The sequence below is a fragment of the Phyllostomus hastatus genome, unplaced genomic scaffold (assembly GCF_019186645.2).
Source record: "Phyllostomus hastatus isolate PE091 unplaced genomic scaffold, TTU_PhHast_1.1 phas_contig_150, whole genome shotgun sequence".
NCBI classification, from domain to species: Eukaryota; Metazoa; Chordata; class Mammalia; order Chiroptera; family Phyllostomidae; genus Phyllostomus; species Phyllostomus hastatus.
The window spans coordinates 13742073-13765939 of NW_025333611.1; the positions used below are offsets into that span (position 1 = coordinate 13742073).

The following is a 23867-nucleotide window of genomic DNA, read 5'->3' on the forward strand; positions in this document are numbered from 1 at the left end:
TCCTATGTCTTTAGTCTTTTAAAAATGATTTTTTAAATGGCGGAATATTCCATAGTTAATAGGATTTTGAAAATCAGAGAAATCTCAAAAGTTGAAGGTAGATAGCTAAATATTAAAATTATTGCTTTGCTAGTTACTATAATTCTGGGTGAAAAAACAATGAACCTGCCCTTTCCCTTGTGGTTTTTCAGTTTCCGTGTGGTTTGTGGTATAGTGATGGTTGATATCATGTAGCTTTATTTTTATCTGCAGTGTTACCATCCAGGCTTTTTTTAGGGAGGTCAAAATTCTGTCATGTAACGATAAAGGGTCAGTGGTAAAGAAAAGCCTTATTCTGATCATTGTTGTGGCAATTTCAACTTTTTAGTTTTGGTTTACATAGTAACATTTTTCTGATGTTTAAAGTTTGTTTTCATTATTAGAAAATTCAGACTTATTTTAAACAATAAAGATTTTTTTTGAGTTGCGGTCTTTTTTTTTTAAGATTTTATTTATTTATTTTTAGAGAGGGAAGGGAGGGAGATAGAGAGAGAGAGAGAAACATCAATGTGTGGTTGCTGAGGGTCATGGCCTGCAACCCAGGCATGTACCCTGATTGGGAATTGAACCTGTGACACTTTGGTTTGCAGCCCACGCTCAATCCACTGAGCTACGCCAGCCAGGGCAACAGTAAATATTTTAATAAAATTTTACAGTGCAGAATATTTTCTGTTCTTTGGTTCATTTTGATCCTTAATATCTTATGAGATACACATATAAAATAACTGAAGTGGCCAAACAGCTAGAAGGGGGACAATCCCAGACTAACTTGAGCTTGGGTTTTCTGATTCTTAGTTCTATTCTGTTAGGGAGGCAGGATGATTAGTGGACAGGAAATTAGTTTTAGAATCAGACTGGGTGTGAAATAGTTTGCCTACTTAATAAATAATGTTAACTTGACAGTTGCTTCTTTGATACTAAACTTAAGACTGCCCATCTTATTGGAGTTAGTTTTGATTCTAACACATTTCAAGGTATGGCATATTTTAGTATTTTTCCTCCCAGCATAATTTACACTACGTGGTGCTGTCTCATAAAAGGTTAGCAAAGATAGTGTCTTGAATTATTCATAGCATATCACATTTAATAAATATTGAGGCTTGACTGTGTCACATATATAAAACATTAAGGCTGCAGTTTTTAGTTTTGAAAACAATGGTTCAGGTTTCATATGGCAATTTTATAACTAAGTATCTTTTAAAAAATAACCAGCTTTATTGAGATATAATTCACATACCTATGTATACAGTTCCGTGGATTTTAGTACATTCACAGAATTGCAAACCATCACCACAGTTGATTTTAGAACTTTTTTTTTAATCCTCACTTGAGGATATGTTCGTTGATTTTAGGGAGAGAGGAAGGGGAGGAGGGGAAGAAAGAGAGAGAGAGAGAAACAATGTGAGGGAAAAACATTGATCAGTTGCCTCTCATATATGCCCTGACTAAGGATCAAACCCACAATCTAGGTATGTGCCCTGACCAGAGATCAAACCTGCAGTCTTCTGGTGTATAGGATACCATTCCAACTAACTGAGCCATCTGGCCAGGGTGATTTTAGAAAGTTTTCATCATTCCATAATCATCATTCCATAAAGAAACCCTGCACCTGATAGTCACTTCCCATAACCTCCAGCTCTAGTCAACTGTGAGGTCTGTTTTCTATTCCTATGGATTGGCCTATTCTGGACATTTCATATACATCAAATTGTATAGTATGTGGGTTCTTTGTGCCTGGCTTTTTTCAATTACCGTGTTTTCAAGGTTCATCCATGGTATAGCATGTATCATTTTATTTTTCTGTCCAAATCATTCTGTTTTACACACACACACACACACACACACACACACACACCGTATTTTGTGTATCTAAGTTTTCATTGATGGATATTTGACTATTATGAACAATGCTGTAAATATTCGTGGTTCTTGTGTGGACATGTTTATTCTTCGGCATATATCTTGGAATGGAATTTCTAGACCATACAATATTTATATATACCCTTTTGAGGAACTGAAGACTCTTTCTGGAGTGACTGTGCTAGTTTATGTTTCTATCAGCAGCATATGAGGGTTCCAATTTTTCCATACCCCTGCTAACACTTGTTCATATCTGTCTTCTTTTTAGTGTAGCCATCATAGCAAGTATAAAGTGGTATTTCATTGTGGTTTTGATTTGCATTTTCTTGATGGCTAATGAGTTGAGCATCTTTTTGTGTGAATCTTCTTTGGAGAAATACTTATTCAGATCCTTTTGTCTATTATTTAATTGGGTTGTCTTTTTAAAAATTGAGTTGTAGTAATTTTTTACATATTTTAGAACAAGCCTCTTATTTGCTATATGATTTATAAACATTTTCCACCATTAGTCTAGTTGTATCAAGGCAGAGTGTCCTACAGTCTTGAGAAGAAGAGTTACACTACTTGGATACTCTAAATAATTAATTTGATACTTCAAAAACTGACTTTAGAAAAAGACATCTGCAAATACTAATTTCTTATATTGAAAATTTCGTAAACTTTTGAAAACTTGGATCTGTTTGCCCTAAATACATGTTCTCACATAATGAAGCTGATTATCCTTAAGTGAATTTAAAAAAGAAAAAAAAACCTGTTTAGAACATGTTTATAAAATTGATATAACTTGCAGTTCAGAAGAATTAAACTTTAGATAATACATGGGCTCAGGTGCTGTAGTGTAAACATTTAATATTAATATTCTAATTGAACTCATTAGAATTATACTTTTAATTTTGAGTGATATATGGAGTGTGTTTTCCGGTACCAGTCCTACTTTAAAATTGAGACTGTCCAGAACTAAGGGGAAAAAAGAAAACTTCAACTGACCTGACCATTCTTAAACTCTAGTATTCTTAAATTTCTTGCTTTATTGTTAGATTTTGTAACCAACTTTCAATTTTATATGTGTGTGGCTTGAATTAAGAGCTTAGGGATTTCAAAAGATGAAAGTACACTTTTTTCCCCATTGAGTATATAAGTATGGTTTCAAATGTAAAACTTCCGTCAGAGTTATGTGTAAAATACAGGTAGTTAACACTACATTTTATGAAAGCTTATATAATTCTAACCTGTAGATGAGGATTTCTTTGTTTGGGGACACTTAGCATTTTGGGCCGGGTCATTCTTTGCTGTGGGGCAGTCCTGTGCATCATGGGATGTCAGCAGCACCCTGCCTCTCCTCCCTCAGTTGCGGAGCACCCCTTCCCCAGCAGCTGTGAAACTAAAAGTGTCCCTGCTTCTGTTGTCTTCTGGGAAACAACATTTTCCTCTGTTGAGAACCATCGCTATTAGGTTACAGAATTGTTAACGTGATTTTTTTCACTCTATACTTAACTTTAATTTTGGCAGAAATAAAATTGACCCATTTCAGTGTTGATGTTTTCTTCTTTTGAACAGGCACTAAATATTGGGCTGGCCAAAAAGTTGGTCTGATTTTTTTCTGTAAGATGGCTCTAGTAGCTCTTAGTTGTCTTTAAGTTCACTCAAAACAATTTTGTTAGATTGTATTGTGACAGCTGTTACATCAACATGCATTTTTTAAAAACTTACCAAAATTGAAATTTTGTGTAGTTATTTTAATATTGAAGGTAAAAGAAAATTGACATTTTCAGCATGTTACGTTTGTTATTTAAGAAAGGTAAAAATGCAACTGAAATGCAAAAAAATTTCTGTAGTATATGGAGAAGGTGCTGTGACTGATAGAACATGTCAAAAATAGTTTCCAAAGTTTCATGCTGGAGATTTCTTGGTGGACGATGCTCCATGGTCGGGTAGACCAGTTGAAGTTGTGATAAGACCAGTGATAATTGAGACATTAATTGAGAACAATCAATGTTATACCATGCAGGAGATAGCCAACATACTCAAAATATCCAAATCAGTAAAGTTATTGGTGAAAATGAAAAGTGTATCTTTTACTGTACGGAAAAAGCACATGAACTTTTTGGCCAATCCAATACATAGTAGGGGTTAGGAAGACACTAAAGAGAAAAGCAGGGTGGTGGGGTGGTAGGGACGACTTAACTAATTAAAAACCATAGGTAAATGAACTGTTCCCTTGCTAGCACAGTGCTTAGGGTGTAGTAGGTCCTCAAATTCAGGCATTTGAACACCTCGGTCTCTGGGATCTCTTAAAATGAGTAATGCCTTTTGTTTGCACATATTGTAAAAGATAACTTGGAGGGCTCACCGCTTTATTCTGTGTACTGGTAGGTTAGGTTTCTTTGGATTTATCATTGTGTGGAAGTTCTAAGTAGCCAGAGTGTACAAATTGTTCCTTGGTTATTTAGTAATTCAGGTTGCTTAAGAGACTAAGCTGAATTTGTAAGCTCCCAGGTATTGTTCTTTATTTTTTACAACTTACGCTGCTCTCTAGGGCAAGGATTTTCCAATTTCAAGCTGTTCTTAGACCCTTTTCATACATCTTACAGTCTTTATGCTCCCAACCAGTTTCAGTCAAAGGAGAATAGGCTATTACTGGGACTAGGGAAGTAGATTTTTGTTTATTATTTAGTCAAGTATTTGGTTTATTAATTAGTGCTCAGGGTTGACTGTCAGCATTGCACAGATTGCTGACAAAGTGGAAAAGAGGTTTAAGCAGGGAAAGATTTTGTTCATTTACAAGTAGAAGGCAGGAAATCTTGCTTCTGACCAACTTAATGTATTTTACCTTTTAAGTCTTCTAAGTAAAAAAAATTGCTGTCTTGCTTTTGAATATCTTATCTAATTCAGTCTTAAAGTAGTTATAAAATTCTGTTAAAAATTAGAATTTCGTGGGTCTAGCTTCAGGCTAATTTTTGACCTAAATGACTCATGGGATTTTGGATGAGTCCTCCTCCAGATCCTTCTTATTCAGGCTCGCTGTCTTGTTCTTTTTTGTTGTGAATAGCCCACTCTGTTGAGACTCAGTAGCAAGAGTTTTTGTTGCCAGCAGGAGATGCTGTGAAGTTGCACATGTCTTAGATGCAGAGATCTTTGTTAATGTCCATTTTTATTTCAGTGCTTTAGTGTAGTCTGAGATGCAGCTCTCAGGTTCTTTCAGAAGGGACAGCTCTGTGGTAGCTGATTAGTAAGACTAGTAGTTTAGCCCTCACCAAAGCCACTGCCCTGGCTCTGGGATGCTGGGCTCAGCTACCCGAGAGAGAGCACAGGTTTTCTGGGCCTGGCTGACATGATTGAGGTGGGGCTTACCAGTGAGTCAGTCACACAGGAGACGAGGAGGGACTGCCTTGAGGTACTGGAGTTGAGTAAAGGGGAGAGGGTCTCAGGTGCCTGGGGAAGATGTTAATTTCTTTGGTAGAAGGATTGGTCAGTCCAGTGTCTCAGGTTTTTGAACAAATTTAAGGGGCAGTAATGGGAGGGGCTACAACACCGAGGGAGAGGAACTTCTGGGCCCTAGAGGAGGGCAGAATGAGAGAGCTGGTGGGGGGAAACTGCTTCACTTGGGGTGTTGTCAGTATGGCCTATAGACTGATTATTCTTCTGGAGTGCGACCTTCCTTAGTGTCCTATAATCTCAACAAGTCATTAAAGTCATGAATATATGGAGAGTGCGAAAGAACTAAAAACATAAAAAGGATTAGAAAGTTAAGAGGCTTTAAAAAGCCAAAGGAATATAGGGAAGGATAAAAGAAAAAGAAATAGTTAAATTAAAACCTTTTATAATAATGTTATAACGAGAGGTGAAAAAAGTAAAATAAGTGGTTGTAAAATAAATGAAAACTCACAAAGAACTAGCTAAATGAAAAATGTAGAAGTGAAGATGATAAAAGATACAATTTTTAAATACAGCTGCAAATTTTAAAATCTTCAAAAACTTTAAAACACCTTACTATATTCCATCTTTTAAAAAAATCATTCATGCCTTCATTCATCCATTAATTTATTTATAGACAGAGGGGAAGAGAGGGAAAGAAACATCGATGTGTGGTTGCCTCTCACGCACCCCCTACTGGGAACCTGTCCCACAACCCAGGCATGTGCCCTGACTGGGCGGACCGGTGACCCTCTGGTTCACAGGCAGGCACTCAGTCTACTGAGCCATACCAGTCAGGGTTATTCTATATTTTTTTTATAGCACTTACCACAATTATAATTAAATAATTGTTAGGGCGAGTATTTATTGTATGTTTCCCTTCCTGGTTTGTAAGCTTCATGCTTATAGGAACTTTATCTTCTCTATTACAGTATTCCCAGAGCCTTGCAGTTTGCTAACAACATATTATGTTCAGTAAATCCTTTTTGAGTTAAAAAAAAACAGGTAGAGAACACTAATTTTCTTTAGAAGTTTTGTTTTGTAAAATTAGGAGATGACAACAGCAAATGAGGGAAAGGAAACATGACAGGGAACCCAGCTCTGCAGTCTCCTCCTTCCACTCGAACCTCATTATGAAAGAGCTCCAGGGACTGGGGCCCTTTGGGGGCATCTGTGGCTTTTCTCCTTGGGGATAAGTACTCTTGTAGGCCCTTCTCTCCCCACCCTCGTTTTTAAAAATTATGGTGAAAGTCGCATGACATAAACTTAGCCTCTTAGCCCTGGCCGAGGGGCTCAGTTGGTTAGAGCATCATCCCAACATGCCAAGGTTGAGGGTTTGATCCCCAGTTAGCTCACGTATAGTAATCAACCACTGAATGCACAAATAAGTGGAACAACAAATTGATGTTTTTATTTTCTTTCTCTTGCTCTCTCTCAAAAAAAAAACTTCTTAAAATGAACAATTTAGTGGCATACAGTACATTCATAATGTTTTGCAGCTGTCACCATTACCTAATTCCAAAATATTTTTATCATCCCTAAAATGAAACCTTGTACCTTTAAGTGGTCATGTCCATTTCCCCTACCCCCAGCCTCTGGCAAGCACTAATCTGTTTTCTGCCTTTTTGGATTTTCCCTGGCCTCTTTTTAAACTGGATCTGTTGGAGAGGGATATGCTATGCCCAAAAAGAAATGATTTGGCTTTATAGGCCTGTATAGTATTGGGACTCAAGAGTTAGTCTCTTTTAAATGTAAATGTATTTTTTTTAATAGCATCTTCAAAGACTTCATAAATGTAAGTGCTGTTTATATGTACATTTTGTTTTAAATTCACAGTCCTCTTAATTTTTTAGCATGTTATTCTAAAACTATAAAATGTAATAATTACATTGATGGTTCCCTATAGTAATCTAGTAATCAGATATTTATATGTAATATACATATGTAGCATTTGTGTTTCCTTAAAACAGAGTTTCCACCATGACTTCCTGGGCTGGATAATTCTTTGTTATGGGGACTTTGCTGTCCTGTGCACTATAGAATGTTTTGTCAGCATCTTGGCTGAAGTGCCAGTAGCACCTCCAACCCCCTTCCAAGCTGTGACAATTAGAAATGTCTCCAGACATTGCAGAATGTTCCTTCAGGGGCAAAATCACCCTTGGCTGACAACCACTGCATTAAAAAAATTTCTCTTGAGAATTTGGCTTTCTCTTTCAGTTCAAAGAGACTGTTAATACAGTATTTGTTAGCAGTAGTTATCGTAGAGTGATAGAGAAAAATTGCTAAATCACCCATGAAGTTTAGTTATGATTTTTGTAATTGTTCTCCAGACTGATTCTATTCTTAACATCTTTCTGAGTTTTTAAATTTGATTTTTTTGGCAGTACTCTCCTTGCTGATTATGTAAGGGTCGTTTCTTGTTTGACTATGGTATGCTAAAGGAATTCAACTTGATTGCCTAATAGGAAGTAATTTCATGGAAAAAGTAAATACAGCCATATGAGTTTGTTCAGAAATACTTGCAACATTCAGACTGTTTTGAAATACAGTGAATAAAGCATTCATCAACTCAAGGAAAGAGGGAGAATTTTTTAAAACAAATTTTCCCACTTTAATGTCAAAAGGACTTAAACAGTTGTCTTCTAGTGTTACCATTTAACTTACTGATAATAAATTAAATTCTCCCTTTCCTTGCTTTCCTCGTATGCCATTAAAGTTTTTTCTCAGAGTATAAAGGCTTCTTGGCTACTACTTAAATCTTCTTGTTTCTCAGTAATCACAGGTTAAATGAATTAAATTCAAAGAGGAATATTTGACTTGATTTAAGATTGGTTTCAGAATAAATTTATAGCCTACTTAAATTCCCTGTAGAGTTGGAAGTGACATTTTTAAAGGGTTTTCCCTGTATGAGCCAGTTTTCTATCTAGTTTAAGATTTTACCTGTAATTAATTAGTATGACTGGGGACAAAACTTTGGGGAAAATTAGGGTGGATGGAGTAATAGAGCCAAAAGAGGAAATATTTAATGTAATATTACTGGATATTATTAAGTAGTAGGGTAGAGAGATGACACCTCAGCAGGCTTTTTACTGTATATAAAGTATTTATATAGTAAGGTCATAGGAAGAAAGAAAATTTCACACAGTGGAGGTTTGGCTGTCTTCCCTGCATAGTAAAATTTAGTTTCTATGAGTTCTGTTTCCAAGCTTGGAAGGAGATGAAGGCCATCTCTATACCTATAGTTTTTCTTAGTATAGATGTGGAGACAGATGCAAGAATTCTATGCTTTAGCTGCTTCTCTCCCCCTTCAGTGCTTGGAATGTATCTAATACATTTTCATTATTTTACTTATTTAGGGACTACGTTAGAAGTGAACTGGAGTCCGCCTATGAAGGACCAATGTATTTAGAACCTCTCTCCATGAATCGATTTACCACAGCCTTAATAGGTAAGTACTGTAAGTGTAGGTAGGCACCAACCAATCTTACTATATTACAAAATTGGTGCATAATTACTGCAAAAAAATTGGGAAGCTCAGTGACTCTCAGAATCGTAGCCATGGTTAAATGTTCCATTTTCTTAGTTTTTTTTCCTCAGGCATCAGTGTTTATGTGTTCATAATCATACATTGTCTGAGGTTGCTTGTGCTTTTTAATGGCATTTTAAGTATTTAGGAAGATTAACTTTTTAATAAAGTTAACTATAACTGTAAGATTAAAATAAAAATATGCAGTGTCTTAATGTTATTTTATAACTGTCAAAAGCTTCACCTTGTGCTCAAAAATAAATTGCCAGAAACATCAAGAACTTGAGACATGATGGAAATATTCAGGTAGCAGAATGTAAAAATAGAAGTGTTGGCTAGGACCCCAAAACAACATAGATACAGTGTAAAGTGAGGTACCAGACCCTCCTCTGCCAGAGGTACAGAAAAGGAAGTGAGAGAAAACTTGTTTTGTGACTCTTAACCTCACCCATGCAGAAGGTGTTAAAAGGTCCAGTGTTGGAGATTGAGGGATGATTTTGTTAGGTAGACTGTTTTCTCTGAAATACCTCCCCAGCCCATCACATCTAGAGAATTCAGTGGTGGACCATTTAGAGAGTCACGTCTTCTGTGGCTGGGGGGAGGGTGGTGGATACCCTCTACTGGTGTCTGAGCAGGCCTGCAAAATCTAAAGCTGGACCTTCAGAAACTAGCTGCATGTGGCTATTGAGTACTTGAGATGTGGCTAGTCCACATTTAGATACACTATAATTGTAAAACACACATCCATTTTCTAAGACTTTGTACAAAAAGAATGCAGAATGTCCTGTTAATTTTTTATATAAATTTGAATGTCTACATATTTGTGGTATGTTACGTTAAATAAGGTATATTGTTAGTTAATTTCGCTTTCTTAACTTTTAACAATGAGGCTACTAGAAAATAAAAATTACATATACCCCTCATGTTATAATTCTAATCTGATATAAAGGCCTACAGTGGTGTGGCTGGCTGTTGAGTTTTCTCACTGTGGAGTGAGAATGACTCCCGGGTTTTTGTGCATCTTCTAATCTGTTTAGGCAAAGGATGTTAGTTTCTAGTGGACTGGATGAAGTTCCCAAGATTCTACGGAATTTTCTTAGGCCCTTCCATGAGGCCCCTTTAGAAGGATGCTAAGACCCCTACAAGGATTGAGCTTCCAGATTCCCAGGGGCCAGAGGGTATATAATAAGCACGAAGGGGTATTGCAGATAAGATCCACAGTGATGGGAACAATTTCAGAAGAATCCATTAAAAATTGCCCAAGATCAGTTTTAAATTCCTCTAGTTCCAGGGAGCACCAGCACCATATTGTTTTCAGAGACAATTTCTACTTCCCTCCCTCTCGTCCTCCTCTTTTCCATCCTGTTTCCATCCTTGGTAAGTGGGAAGAGAGAAATGGTGCTGGCAAAGAAAAAGGGTGGAGCCTGCCACCTGTTCCACCCCTTTCATGCTGGTTTTCTGTCTACAATCTGAGGGGGCCTGAGCCAGAGTAGGGGAAACTCCTCAACTTGAAATCAGTTTCAAAGTTTTGGTTATTATTAGATTGAGACTGTGTAATTTAAGCCGGATTAGAAAAGTTATGGCATTTACTAATCTTCAGAATGGATTTTAAAAGATAGGAGGCAATGATAGTGTTGCTTTATGAGTGTATCCTGTGAGTTGGTGTACTCAGTAATGATAACATTCAAGCGTGAGAATATTTGCTAGGTTAGAAAGTTTGTAAAGTATTCAAAGCTTGTAAAGGATACAACATAGTATAAATCTGAAACACTTTCTTAAATTGTTCCTTTAGTGGCTATAATAATCTGGATACTCACCTAAGATTCAATTAATTAGACATAAAACAAAATCCATAAACTGTTGATAAGTAGCATGTTTTCTTCCAGTTTTGATTTTAAAGTAATTTTCTACCTCTTGTATTTCACTAGTGGCCTTATAATGAAAAACTAATTTGAATATGCCATCATTTCTTAGGGTTGCGGATTTCTTGGAGATATTTCTAATTTCTGAAATCCAGAGAGTACATGGAGATTTTGATTTATTCAGAATTGCCTGTTGGTATAGGCACATCACAATAAACAACTTCCTGTTCTTTCGGAGTTACAGGAGAGAGTTCCACTAACAATATGACTCCTTCCTTCTCCCACCTAAACAAGAGTCGTTTTCTCTCTTAGCCTCGTAGCATATGAGTCATACCCAGACTGAGCACAGTATGCTGGCATAAGCTTATGGGAATGTTCAGAGCTTAGAGGAGGTTTACATCATGCTGAACAAGGAAATTTAAATGTCATAGTTCTGAGCACAGTAAAAGTAAGCTTTGCCAGAAAGAAAATTCCTAATCTTTCTTAGTATTAAGTCAGGAAATACTCAATTTTATGATGAAAATCAGCTCTTTCCTGTACCACCCGTCTCTGCTGTCATGTGTCATTCCTGCTGTTTTCACTTTGTCCCTTTCTGGAAATTCTGTCATTGGATAAGGTTTCTCCTGCATTGAGCCCCTAACTTTCTTACAGTTCTATTTTCCTTTTCTTTCTCTTCACCCCCCCCCCCGCCTTTTTGTTTTAGTTTCCGAAATTTCCCATCTTATCTTCCAACACTTTTATCGTATTTTCTTGTTACATATATTTAATATCTAGGACCTTGTTTTTATTACATACTTCTTTCTAGTATGGCAATCTTTTTTATTTCTTTAATATAGCTCTTTTAAGCTTCCTTTTGTTCCTTGCAGTCTCCATTTCCTCTCAGACCTTTTTCTCTGTTTTGGTCTTTTCCTTTCATGGGACAGTAATGTTCTGAAACCTGGATTGGAATCACCTGATTTTTTTTTCCCCCCTAAGAATTATGAATATACTGACTTCCAGGCTCTATCTGAGGCTGATAAGCCATACATTTTACTTAAATACCTGGGAGGCCTTGACCGATCATTTGTATTAAAGTGAGTTATTAAGTTGGTGATTAGAATCTGGGGCTCCTCAACTGGCGTGAACACAGTCGGTGTTCCGGTGGGACTGGCTGCTTTAAGTGTGTTTGTAGGTCATTCCACTTAGACTTGGTCATTTCCCGTACAGGGGAGCCTTCCTGGCCTCTCTGTGGGAAGCCCGTGTCCGTGACTGGAACTGGGTGGCAACAGTTGTGGTAGCAGTGTTTGGGGATCTGGAGAGATCTCATCTTTGGGGTGCAGGCTTTTATTTTAACCCCTCTCTTCCTTTGGGCACCTCACTTGGCCCTGGGCTGTTCATGGTGTCTAGAAGTCTGTTCCAGCCTCTCCAGCCTTCTTCCACGGTGGGGGACGGGTAGGCCTGGCCAAAACCAGCAGTTGCCTCATACGTCTTTGTTTCTTCTCCTGTAAAATGTTAGCATATCTCACTTGGTGGCCTGTCCTGGATTTTCTGTTGTCATGGGTTTTCCTCTTTTTTATGTCTTCATGAATGTTTTTGTTATATGAATATTATTTCTTTAAAGGCTAAAATTAAAATTGACTTTGTGGGAGAAAAATAACACGTGTTATAACAAGTAGGTTGTTAATTAATGTTTGGCTTTGTGTAAAAAATGGCTGCCATTTTTGTATTATTTAACCAATAATACATATGGATAGAGCACATACCAAAAAATCCCCAAATACTATTTTGTTTTTCATTGGCAAGAAGGAAGAGAATTTGACTAAGTGATATTTCTAGGGTGGGGGGAGGATGTCTGGGACTTTTAGATACCTTTTAAAAAACCCCTTTTAAAAAAATTTTATTTATTTTTATTTTTATAGAGAGGGGAAAGAAAGGAGAGAAGGAGAGAACTATAAATGTGTGGTTGTGTCTTGCACATCCCCTACTGGGGACCTGGCCTACAACCTGGACATGTGCCCTGACTGGGAATCGAACCAGCAACCCTTTGGTTTGCAGGCCCACGCTCAATCCATTGAGCTACACCAGCCAGGGCAAAAAAACACTTTTTAAGTTAAAAAAAAAAAAGATTTTATTTACTTTGAAAGAGAGGGAAAAGGAGGGAGAAAGAGAGGGAGAGAAACACCAATGCATGGTTGCCTTTCATGTGCCCCCATCTGGGGACCTGGCCTGAAACCCAGGCATGTGCCCTGACTGGGAATCGAACCAGCAACCCTTTGGTTTGAAGGCCCACCCTCAATCCACTGAGCCATACCAGCCAGGGGTGCTTTGTTCTTTTTTGATGTTTTATTGCTTGTGCTGTTACAGATGTCCCATGTTTTACCCCTTCGCCTCCCTCCACCCAACTTGCTCTCATTTCCATAGTCAATCCTTATACTGTTGTCCATGTCCATGCGTTCTTCATGTATGTTCTTTAATCCATTCACCTCCTTTCCATTAGTCTCCCAGTCCCCCCTCCCCTCTTGCAGCTGTCAGTCTATTCCATGATTCCATGCTTCTGATTCTATTTTGCTTATTTGTTTTGTTTGTTGGATTCCTCTTATAAGTGAGAGCTTATGATGTTTGTCTTTCACTGACTGGCTTATTTCACTTAGCATAATAGTCTCCAGTTCCATCCATGCTGTTAATTATAGTTGACATACAATATTATGTTAGTTTTGGGTGTACAGCATAGTGATTAGACATTTATATACCTTATGAAGTGATCACCCTGATAAGTCTATTACCTGTCTGATACCACACTAAGTGATTCTTAAATTAACATATTCAGAAATTTCCAAGATACTCTGAAAGGAGCAGTGAGAGAAGACTTGTCCAGTCAGTGAAATGGAACAGTATGGTACTGTCATCAGAGTAGATCATTGACCAAAAAATTGCAAGTTTCAACAAAGACACAAGTACACAAGATTTTGAAGTATACTAAAGTAGCAGTCCAAATTAATGCGAAGAGAAGTAGATGATTCTAATAGCTAGTTTTGAAGCAACTGACTAAATATCTGGGAAAACAAACTTAGATGTGTACTTCTTATTTTCTAAAATAAATTTGAAATGTATTAATGTTTAAATTAAAGGCTAATAAAAGAAAATATAGGTAATTAGTTGTATACTTGTACAGGGTGGGGCAAAAGTGGGTTTACATTGTGAGTGCATGAAACAGTTTATTCTTGTATTCCATATGACCAACTGTATACCTACTTTTGTTTTACCCTGAATACTCTTGAGTACGAGGAGCTTAACCGTAGCACCAAAAGTGGGAATCATTAAGGAAAAGATTGGTAGGTTTGAATATTGACAATAAAAACTTAGACTAATAGCTCTGGCTGGTGTAGCTCAATGGATTGAGCACGGGCTGTAAACCAGAGTGTCTCTGGTTTGATTCCCAGTCAGGGCACATGCCTGGGTTGTGGGCCAGGTTCCTAGTGGGGACCACATGAGAGGCAACCACTAGGTTTCTCTCCCTCTCTTTCTCCCTTCCTTACCCTGTCTCTAAAAGTAAATAAAATCTTAAAAAGAAAAAACCTAATACTAATAAGAACAAAAAGTTATTAAAATATCCTGACAAATGATACATTGAGAAAATAGAATCATATAGCAAAGGAAATTATCTTGGTCAAACAATAGAAAGCTACACATGCGAATAGAAGAATGGGCAAAGGATATGAATAAGCATTTCACCAAGAAATTGCATATTTTTTACATTCTTATTGGCAATGTCACTGCTACTGGTAATCAACAAAATAGAAATTTAAAAAACTTACAGAGGACTTTGGTCAAGATGGCGGCCTAGGTAGACATGGGTCACCTCCTCACACAACCACATCAGAATTGCAACTGAAGTGTAGAACAGCTGTCACTCAGAACTGTCAGAAATCAAGTTGAATGGAAGTCTGGCAACTATGAAATTAAAGAAACCACATCCATCCAGACTGGTAGGAGGGACAAAGATGTGTAACAGGCTGGTCCCACATTCACGTGTGGTAGATAAAAATTCAGGACGGAAATCTCTGGGAGCCCCAGGAATCACAGCCCCACACCATGCTTTTCCAAGCCCAGGAAGATAAGTCCCTATAACTTCTGGCAGCAGAAACCAGTGGGGATTGAGTTGGTAGAAGAAACATTTGGACTCCCAAGCAGTTCCCCTTAAAGAACCCACATGTGCACTTACTCAGATTCACTCTCTCTGAGCTCCAGCACCGGAGTAGCAGCTTGAAAGGGACCAGTGGCAATGGGGAGGAACTGAAGTGTCTGGCATCAAGGCGAGAGCTGGGGGACAGCTTTCTCTCAGATAGAAAGGTGAGCACAGACCATTATTTCTGAGCCCTCCTGTGACAGGCTGGCAGACTAGGGCCATATCTGATACTCCATCAATCTGGCTAACACTGTTTGCCCCACCATGTAGATCCCCTGAGACTCAATCCCACCCAATTTACCAACCCACCCAAACTGTTAAAGGTGACTTTTCCATATGAATGGCTGGTCCTGGCTCATGCTTCACAACTTCCTAAATCCCATCAAACAAGCATCAGCTGGCCCCAGCCCCCATACCTCTTGCTAAGTGGTCCTAGGCCTGGTGCTAGCAGCAGCCAGTGTAGACTCACAGTTTGGCTTTGCCTGGGAAGTTCCAAGCCCAACACAAGTAGCAGATATTTCAGACTGCTTTAGAACCTGAGCAGGGTGGCCCTGGACAGAATACAGGTGGGGGCTGACCTTGGCCTGCACCACCCAGGTAATCCCAGAGCCTGTACACCTAGTAGACAACTGCAAACCACACTGGAACACCACCACCCTGTCTGTGCATAGCTGATCCTCCATGGAGGGCAGAGGTTGGTGGTCAGTGGTCATAGCCAGTCCTGGCAGCTGACTGGCTTGGAAAGATCCCTCCCATTGACCTGCCAAGAGCAGTTAAGGCTCATCTACAATAGGACGGTGGATGGTGTACTCAACCCACACGGGGGGCGCATCTTGAGTACCCAGCTTGGGCGATGGGGATGCTGTGCCACAGGACCCTGCAGGACATCTACTATGTTAGGCCACACCACCAAGATAGGGAGCACAGCAGCTCTACTTAATACATAGAAACAAACACAAGGAGGATGCCAAAATGAGGAGACAAAGAAACATAACCCAAATGAAAGAACAGATCAGAACTACAGGAAAAGAAATACACAAAATGGAGATAAGCAATCTATTACATGCAGAGTTCAAAACATTGGTTATAAGGATGCCCAAGGAACTTAGTGAGGACCTCAACAACATAAAAATGATTCAGTCAGAAACAAAGGATTCACTAATTGAAATAAAGAACAATTTACAGGGAAACAACAGAGTGGATAAAGCAGAGAAATCAATGATTTGGAACATAAGGAAGTAAAAACAATCAGTCAGAACAATAAGAAAAAAAGAATCCAGGAAAATGAGGATAGTGTAAGTGGCCTGTGGGACAACTTTAAGTTTTCCAACATCCATCATAGGGGTTCCAGAAGAAGAAAAAGAGCAAGAAATTGGAAATCTGCTTGAAAAAATAATGAAAGAAAACTTCCCAAATTTGGTGAAGGAAATAGACATGCAATTCCAGGACGCACAGAGTCCCAAATAAGGTGGATGCAAAGAGGTCCACTCCAAGACACATCGTAATGAAAATGCCAAAGTTTAAAGATAAAGACAGAATCTTAAAAGTATCTGGAGAAAAGCAGTTAGTTACTTACAGGGGTGTCCCCATAAGACTGTCAGCTGATTTCTCAAAAGAAACTTTGCAGGCTAGAGGGGATTGACAAGAAATATTCAAAGTCATGAAAAGCAGGGACCTACAGCCAAGATTGGTCTACTCAGCAAAGCTATTATTTAGAATTGAAAAGCAGATAAGGAGCTTCCCAGACAAGAGGAAACTAAAGGAGTTCATCATGACTAAACCCTTATTATATGAAATGTTAAAGGGACTTAATCTAAGAAAAAGATCAAAACTATAAACAATAAAATGGCAAAAAAAATACAAATCCATCAACAGTTGAATCTAAAAAACATTAAGCAAACAAGAACAGAAACAGAATCATGGATATGGAGAATGTTTTGATGGTTGCCAGTTGGGAAGTGGGTGTGGGGGAGTGGGTGAAGAAGTGAGGGGATTGGGTACAACTGGTAGTTACAGAATAGCCATGGGGATATAAAGTACAGTATAGGAAATGGAGTAGCCAAAGAACTTAATGTGCACAACCCATGGACATGAACAATGGTGGAGGTGCTGGGTGGAGGGGGACAAGGGGGGGAAAATTGGAACAACTATAATAGCAAAATCGATAAAAAATAATTTTAAAAACTTAGAGAATATTTCTTGCCCTTCTCTTAAATTATTTTCACTCTTGGCAAGCCAGTGGAAAAATGGGCACCCTGTATACTGGGTGTTTTGTTTCTCCATGGCAACCTGATAGTAGGTGTCAAAAGCTTTAAAAATGCATTTTCTGACTCAGTAATACCATTTTTAGAAATCGAGTCTAAGAAAATATTAGGAAATGTGCTCCAAGTGTGTCATAAATGTGCAAGCTTATTCACAACAAAGCTTTTTATAATTATGAAATATTTAAAACATTGAAATGTTAATATATTATTTAGTGTAATGTACCATACAACTAAAAGAAACCTATGTATATATACATTTATTAGTATTGAGAGAAAGATACATAATAAGTATTTGTTTATTATGACAGAGCTGATTATAAAAGCTGATTATAAAATATCATGTACACATCTCTTTTTTTTTAAGCTTTTATTTATTTTCAGAGAGAGGGACGGGAGGTTCAAAGAGACAGAAATTTGGATGTGTGACAGAAGCATCCATTGGTTGCTTCTCACACGCCCCCAACCAGGGGCTGGGCCTGCAAACCAGGCGTGTGTCCCAACTGGGAATTGAACCAGCTACCTTCCAGTTTACAGGCCAGTGCTCAATCTTCTGATCCCCACCAACCAGGGCCATCTTTTTTTATATAAAAGATTTGTGTATAGTCATGCGCATAAAATCTGAAAAGGTAACAAATAATATGGATAACTAACTTTTGTTGAGCACTTACTAAGTTTCAAATATATTGTTAAGGCTTTGCACATAGTACTTCATGTAATGGACCCAAGATATTAGCAGTGCTACCTTTGGGTGATAGAATTATATGAAGTTGAGGGTTTTTTTTTTTCTTTTTACTTTTCTATAAGATTTTGCATAATCCTATTTGAGAATTTGTTGCTTAAACTTTTCACCTTTGACTTTAATTATTGAATCATTTGAGACGACTTGCATGGTCCTATAAAAGCAATTAAAGATCAAAAGCTTCATAATAAATCTTATCACAGCATGATCATAGACAAGTAACTGTATCTCTTGGATTTTATGTTTTCCCTTATGGACCAGAAGAGTTAGATATTCAGCACCTTTGAAAAAGGAGCTGTATGCAGAGTAGTAATAATTAAATTATAATACTAAATTAGACCTTTAAAAAACTTTCTTTGTATTATAAATGACAGCTGGAATGTGATGAAGAGCAGTGGATAGTTGTGCTGCTTTTTTCCCCCGAATCCTTGGGAATTGCTGCTCAAAATTCACAGGCCATGTGAAGATGTAATTATGGTCAGATGAAGTTAAAATTTGATCTAAGATCTTAATAAGAAAAGCTGTGTCATCATCCTAATCAACTGTGATTTGTTTTATTTAGCAGATACCTTATCTCAGAATAAAATGCCATTTCTTCCCCCTTTTAGGTCAGTTGGTGGTGTGTACTTTATGCTCCTGTGTCATGAAGACGAAGCAGATTTGGCTCTTTTCCGCTCACATGCTTCCTCTGCTAGCACGACTCTGCCTTGTTCCTCTGGAGACGATCGTTATCATCAACAAATTTGCTATGATTTTCACTGGATTGGAAGTTCTCTATTTTCTTGGGTCTAATCTTTTAGTACCTTACAACCTTGCCAAGTCTGCATACAGGGAATTGGTTCAGGTAAGACTGACAACCACACACAGGAGATAAAATTCTACATCAGTATTATGTATATTAAAGATTTAGTGTGCTTTTATTTCACAGTTCTGGTCATGGTAATACTGTGTTTGATTGTCTCAAGATAGCAAGTATTTTCAACCCAGATAGGAACATCTGAGATTCTCGGGAAGTTCTATTGAGAGGCAGTAAAGGGAAGTGATTTCTTTGTGTTTTCCCTCTGGTGCTGTTGTGTAGTAACTGTGTAACCTGGGGATCGCCACTTACCTTCCTTTATCTATAATATGGAGCTCGTGATGGAAGTCGTACTCAATTCATAGTGTTGCTGTGAGTTTCAGTGAGTTCAGTGCCAGGCAGATGATGTTCAGCGTGTATTAACTGTTGTAATGAAGACAAAAATAATACAGAATTGAATACCTAGAGGGGAAAGCCTGCATGGCCCCACCCCCCCCCTCCCCGCCGCCGCCATTGTGGTCCTACTCTAACTGCCGTTTTTTCCCTATGTTTGTCTAATTTGTTTAAACTGAGAAGTTAAATAGTTCTGAGCTGTAATATGAGTATTGTTTAGGTATAGTATTTGAACTGACTTTCCAATATAATATGCTATGCCTTCTACTTTTTTCAGACTGCTCTAAAATATTATTCTCAGACACAAAATATATTCAGGAGGTAAATATTTCTATTTGATTTAATCGAGAAATTGCAGTACATTATATAAAATAGAGCTTAAAACTGATCTTGGTATAAAAAGAGAGTGTTGAAATGGGCATTCTCGCCCTGGCTGGCGTAGTTCAGTGGATTGAGCGCGGACTGGGAACCAAAGTGTCCCAGGTTCGATTCCCAGCCAGGGTACATGCCTGGGTTGCAGGCCATAACCCCCAGCAACCGCACATTGATGTTTCTCTCTCTCTCTCTCTGTCTATCTCCCTCCCTTCCCCTCTAAAAATAAACAAATAAAATCTTAAAAAAAAAAAAAAGAAATGGGCATTCTCTTCTACCTTTTTAAAAAAAGATTTTATTTATTTTTAGAGAGGGGAAGGGAAAGAGTGAGAGAAACATCAGTGTGTGCCTGCCTCTTGAGGGCCCCCTACTGGGGACCTGGCCTGCAACCCAGGCCTGTGCCTGACTGGGAATTGATCCAGCAGTTCTTCCGTTTGCAGACTCACTCCATTGAGCCACACCAGACAGGGCTTCTTTTGTACCTCTTGACTGTGTGTACATGACCTTAAGGCACAGGAAGCTCTCAGGTTGTCCAAACAGACTAAGTGTAACAGTTTTTGTTGTGGTGGAGCCAGGGGCAGATTTCCCAGAAAAATTTCTATAAACTCTTGACCTTAGCCTAACTCTTCCTTCTTTTTCTTCATCTCACACAACGTTGCCAATTCTTAAAAGTAGATCTTCCATAGAAGTTATTTTTAGTGCCTCCATGAAGAGTGCTTCAAGGAGGTTTGTAGTTGTATTCAGAGAACGAATGATAAATTTGTATACTTCTTTTCTTTTAATTCATTCTCGTGGAGCTATCCTACTTTGTAAAAAACAGTAGATATTGAGTAAATATTAATGAGGTACTGTTTATTTAATCTCTATAAGAACAAAGCCACCATTTTTCAATGTCATGTTTACCCTCTCGGTTGCCCTAAGATTCATGCATACTTGGTGTTGTAGTTGAAAACACGTTGCAGGTTATGAAGCTTGTGACCTGGAAAGAATTTGATAGGCAGGAAGTGAAAACTGTCAGGGTTTTTTAGTGGTTTGTTCCTTGAATGGAAAGAGAAAAAGTACTCTCTATCTCTCAACGATCAGTTTGCTGCTAATAATTTACAGCTAGTTGAGCAGTTTTCCTTTTTTCCCTTCCAGTATTTTCTAGTTGATGAAAGAGGGGTTAATCTTGACTAGACTTTCAGAAAACAACTAATTTATAGATGAAAAAAATTTGAAATTTAGAAAAACCTGCAAGTCAATGTATTTTAACTAATACTTAATGCTCTTTACCTACCTAGAGAGATGCTAATTAGAAACCAGAACAGCTTGCATGTTCGTGTATTTTAATCTCAGATCTTTCCAGTTTATTGAAACACCACAGTGAGAGTTGCAGCAAGACCAGCTGACTGCTTGGGTTCGACGTGCATCCTGCCTGGGAGAACCCTGTTGTGTTACCACGGTCTGGTCCCTGGCTTAGTAGCTCCAGAAACTTCGTCATGCTTATGCTTGTAGGCTAACTCAGATGATGAGAATCAGTTGCATGAGAGATTTTTTATAAACTAGGAAGCTCATTTATTGACTTAAAATAGATGTATCTTTTTTAGGTGTACCTTGTTTTCTGGTGTTAATGCACTTGACAAACCAAATCAAGAAATGGTGCTTGATAAATACACAGTAGGAGCAAAGGGAAAAACTTGCTAATTATCTCGGGTGGGGGTTGCTAATTATCTTTGCTTCACAATACAGTAAACTTCGCCAATGATTATTCTTCCTTCCATCAAACTATCATCTATGGCATTCCTGAATGAACCCTGAAAAATTCTTCCTTTTACATTTCCTTTTTTCCTAGTCCCTCAAGCAATATTGCATCATTCATGCTAGTTCTGGTCATTTTGATTAGATATGAGTAAGTTTAACAAGTCTCTTGGTGTTGCCTTTGATGTAGTTTTACTATGCATGTGACTTTATCCCTGAACTGCTGCTAGGGCAGTTTGCTGTTGCTATTTGATGAGTGTGGGTCAAGTGTTAATAATAATGAAAAATCAGTAAATTTTTTTAAAAATATGTTATTTGCTAAGTGTGTTGTAGAGCTAACTTTAAAAGAATACATCTAAAACTATCTTGCAATAAAAGTCCAATTTTTCTTAAGTACTTTAGAATAAACTCTTGTGTTTAAGTGTTTATTGATGTGATACAAGATGTTTTCCCATCTTATTTTCTTATTCAGGTAGTGGAGGTGTATGGCCTCCTAGCCTTGGGAATGTCCCTGTGGAATCAGCTGGTGGTCCCTGTACTTTTCATGGTGTTCTGGCTCGTCTTATTTGCTCTTCAGATTTATTCCTATTTCAGTACTCGAGATCAGCCTGCGTCACGTGAGAGGCTTCTTTTCCTTTTCTTGACAAGGTAATTAGTAAGAGTGTCCCATACCGCACATAACCAACCTTAGGAAGAGGAAACTGAACTAGGAATAGGAAGTTTTGCAAGTTAACTTTCATCAGTCATATCATAGTATTTCATATTTAATGAAGATAGGATTTTCATTCAGTGGTTGGTTGCCCAGATCTGGTGACAGAGGGGGGTGCTTATAATAATTTAATAATGGTGGTGTATTTGGCTGCAGTACAGACCAGAGTACAGCAAGTTTGTGAAAAGGTACGGGGCAAATTGTAAAAATGCTTTTTCAATTTCAAGTTAAATTATGGGGTCAATAAAAGAAAAATGTTACTAAAAACACTATCCTTTATTGAGCATTTAATATATGCCAGTCACACTGAGAAACACTTTTCTTCACACTTAATCTTTTCTGCAATGCTGAGAGATAGATGCCTTTGTTATCAGTACCATTACAGAGCTGCAGGAACCGAGCCACCCAGGGGACACTGCTAAAAGAAGCGGCGCTGACCCTGAACCCTTCTGAGCTCAAACCCTGTGACTTCCTCTGTGCTTTCACTGGGCCCCCTTATTTTCAATTTCAATGTTTTACTTCATTATTGAGAGAGAGTTAAACAATTGGTGAAATGAGTATGTTATAGTACTTGACTGTTTAACCCAAAGGAATTCTGACTTGGTTTTTAATGCATAGCATGAAAAAATGTCTTAGGTCATTAGAGACTTTCCCCACTTCACTGTCTTTGCTGTGAGCGTCTGCTAGATCCACAGTTGTCAGCTCTCACTCTGAGGGTGAGTCTCACGCCCTCAGAATCTAGCACAGGGCACACGTCTGTGTTCCCTGGCTCACTGTGCCTTCAGGAGGCCAGAGTGGAACTCGATGCTCCTGGAAAGTAAATATGGGTGGGTAAAAAAAGTCTCGTGTTTTAGTTGATAGAACCATTGTTTCTCAACCATCCAAAATGATGAGATCCTGTGCACTAAGTGGTACAGGGAATGAGAAGTTTAAGACAAATTTATAGTCCTTAAGGAGCATGTTAAATGTTAAGATTGAAAATGTTACACAAGGTTAAATACTAATAAAAAGGTCATGGGGCAATACCTGTCTTAACAAAAAAGTAGAATAAACTTACTGAGTCAGATTTTGTACTTCCGGAAGTAACACTTTTCATTGAGAAGTAGCTTCCATACACGTGCAGTAAATTGGTATCAAACACATTTTAATTCCCTATTTACTAAGTTTTAATTGCTGTTTATTTTCATGTAGATACTATGGAGGTTTTACACAGAATTTAAAAATAATCCAAAAAGTAGCTGAATTTAAAGAGAGATAACATCCAGTGGTTAGAATAATAATCTAAGTGTGGCCCTGGGCTGGCTGTGGTTTAAACCGGATCCTTACTCAGTGGAGTGAAGTGCAGCAGAGGAGGAAATAGGCTCAACAGCCAGTAAGCTGTGAGAGCATTGGGACTTGGTTACAAAGTAAGAAAATAATGTTGAACTTTTAGATGAGATTTAGATGTATTGCCAAACAGATTTTTCTCTGTTACTTTTTTTACACATAGGATAAATTTCCCCTCAAAATAAGAATGTTTTCATTTGTTTTTTAATAGAGAAGTTCCCATGTGGCTCTCTGATGAGTTTCTCCCTCTAGTTCTTTGGCCGGCATTGTTCTCTGGCCCCCTTGCTGCCCTTGTGTGCCACGATGTATGGATGCGCTCCTTGTCACAGAACAACTTTCTCACACAGAGGAGGATTGCAGGTTTACGAGAGATCACTGTGACTAAACAAACCGACAGAAAAAAAGAGGCCTCTTCTGCAGCTAAACAAAATAGAAACTTAAAAAATCATTAAAATGTCTCATTAGAGAGGGGAAGAAAAAATTTTACAAATTTCCCAAACTCTTTCACTTTCCCAAAGCTAGGCTGAAACCTTTTGTTTTCTTTAGTGCATTCTCTTTTGAGAAAATAGCACCATGTTTTTTGCTAAAACAAGAGAAAAAGAATGTGTTCTCTTGAAAATGTAATTAAATCATATTCTTCGGTCGTAGAAGATTTTTCTAAATGT

The 23867-nt window shown here is 38.0% G+C and overlaps 1 protein-coding gene across 2 annotated transcripts in view; it reads left to right on the plus strand.

Moving 5' to 3' along the window:
- RNF145 (ring finger protein 145) overlaps positions 1-23867 on the plus strand; it is a 53394-nt gene that overhangs the window by 13748 nt on the left and 15779 nt on the right. For both annotated transcript variants that reach the window (XM_045828346.1, XM_045828352.1), the window contains exons 4-6: positions 8670-8761; positions 18478-18713; positions 21640-21815. In XM_045828346.1, the coding sequence (XP_045684302.1) occupies positions 8670-8761; positions 18478-18713; positions 21640-21815 (504 nt within the window). The remainder of the gene's footprint in view (positions 1-8669; positions 8762-18477; positions 18714-21639; positions 21816-23867) is intronic.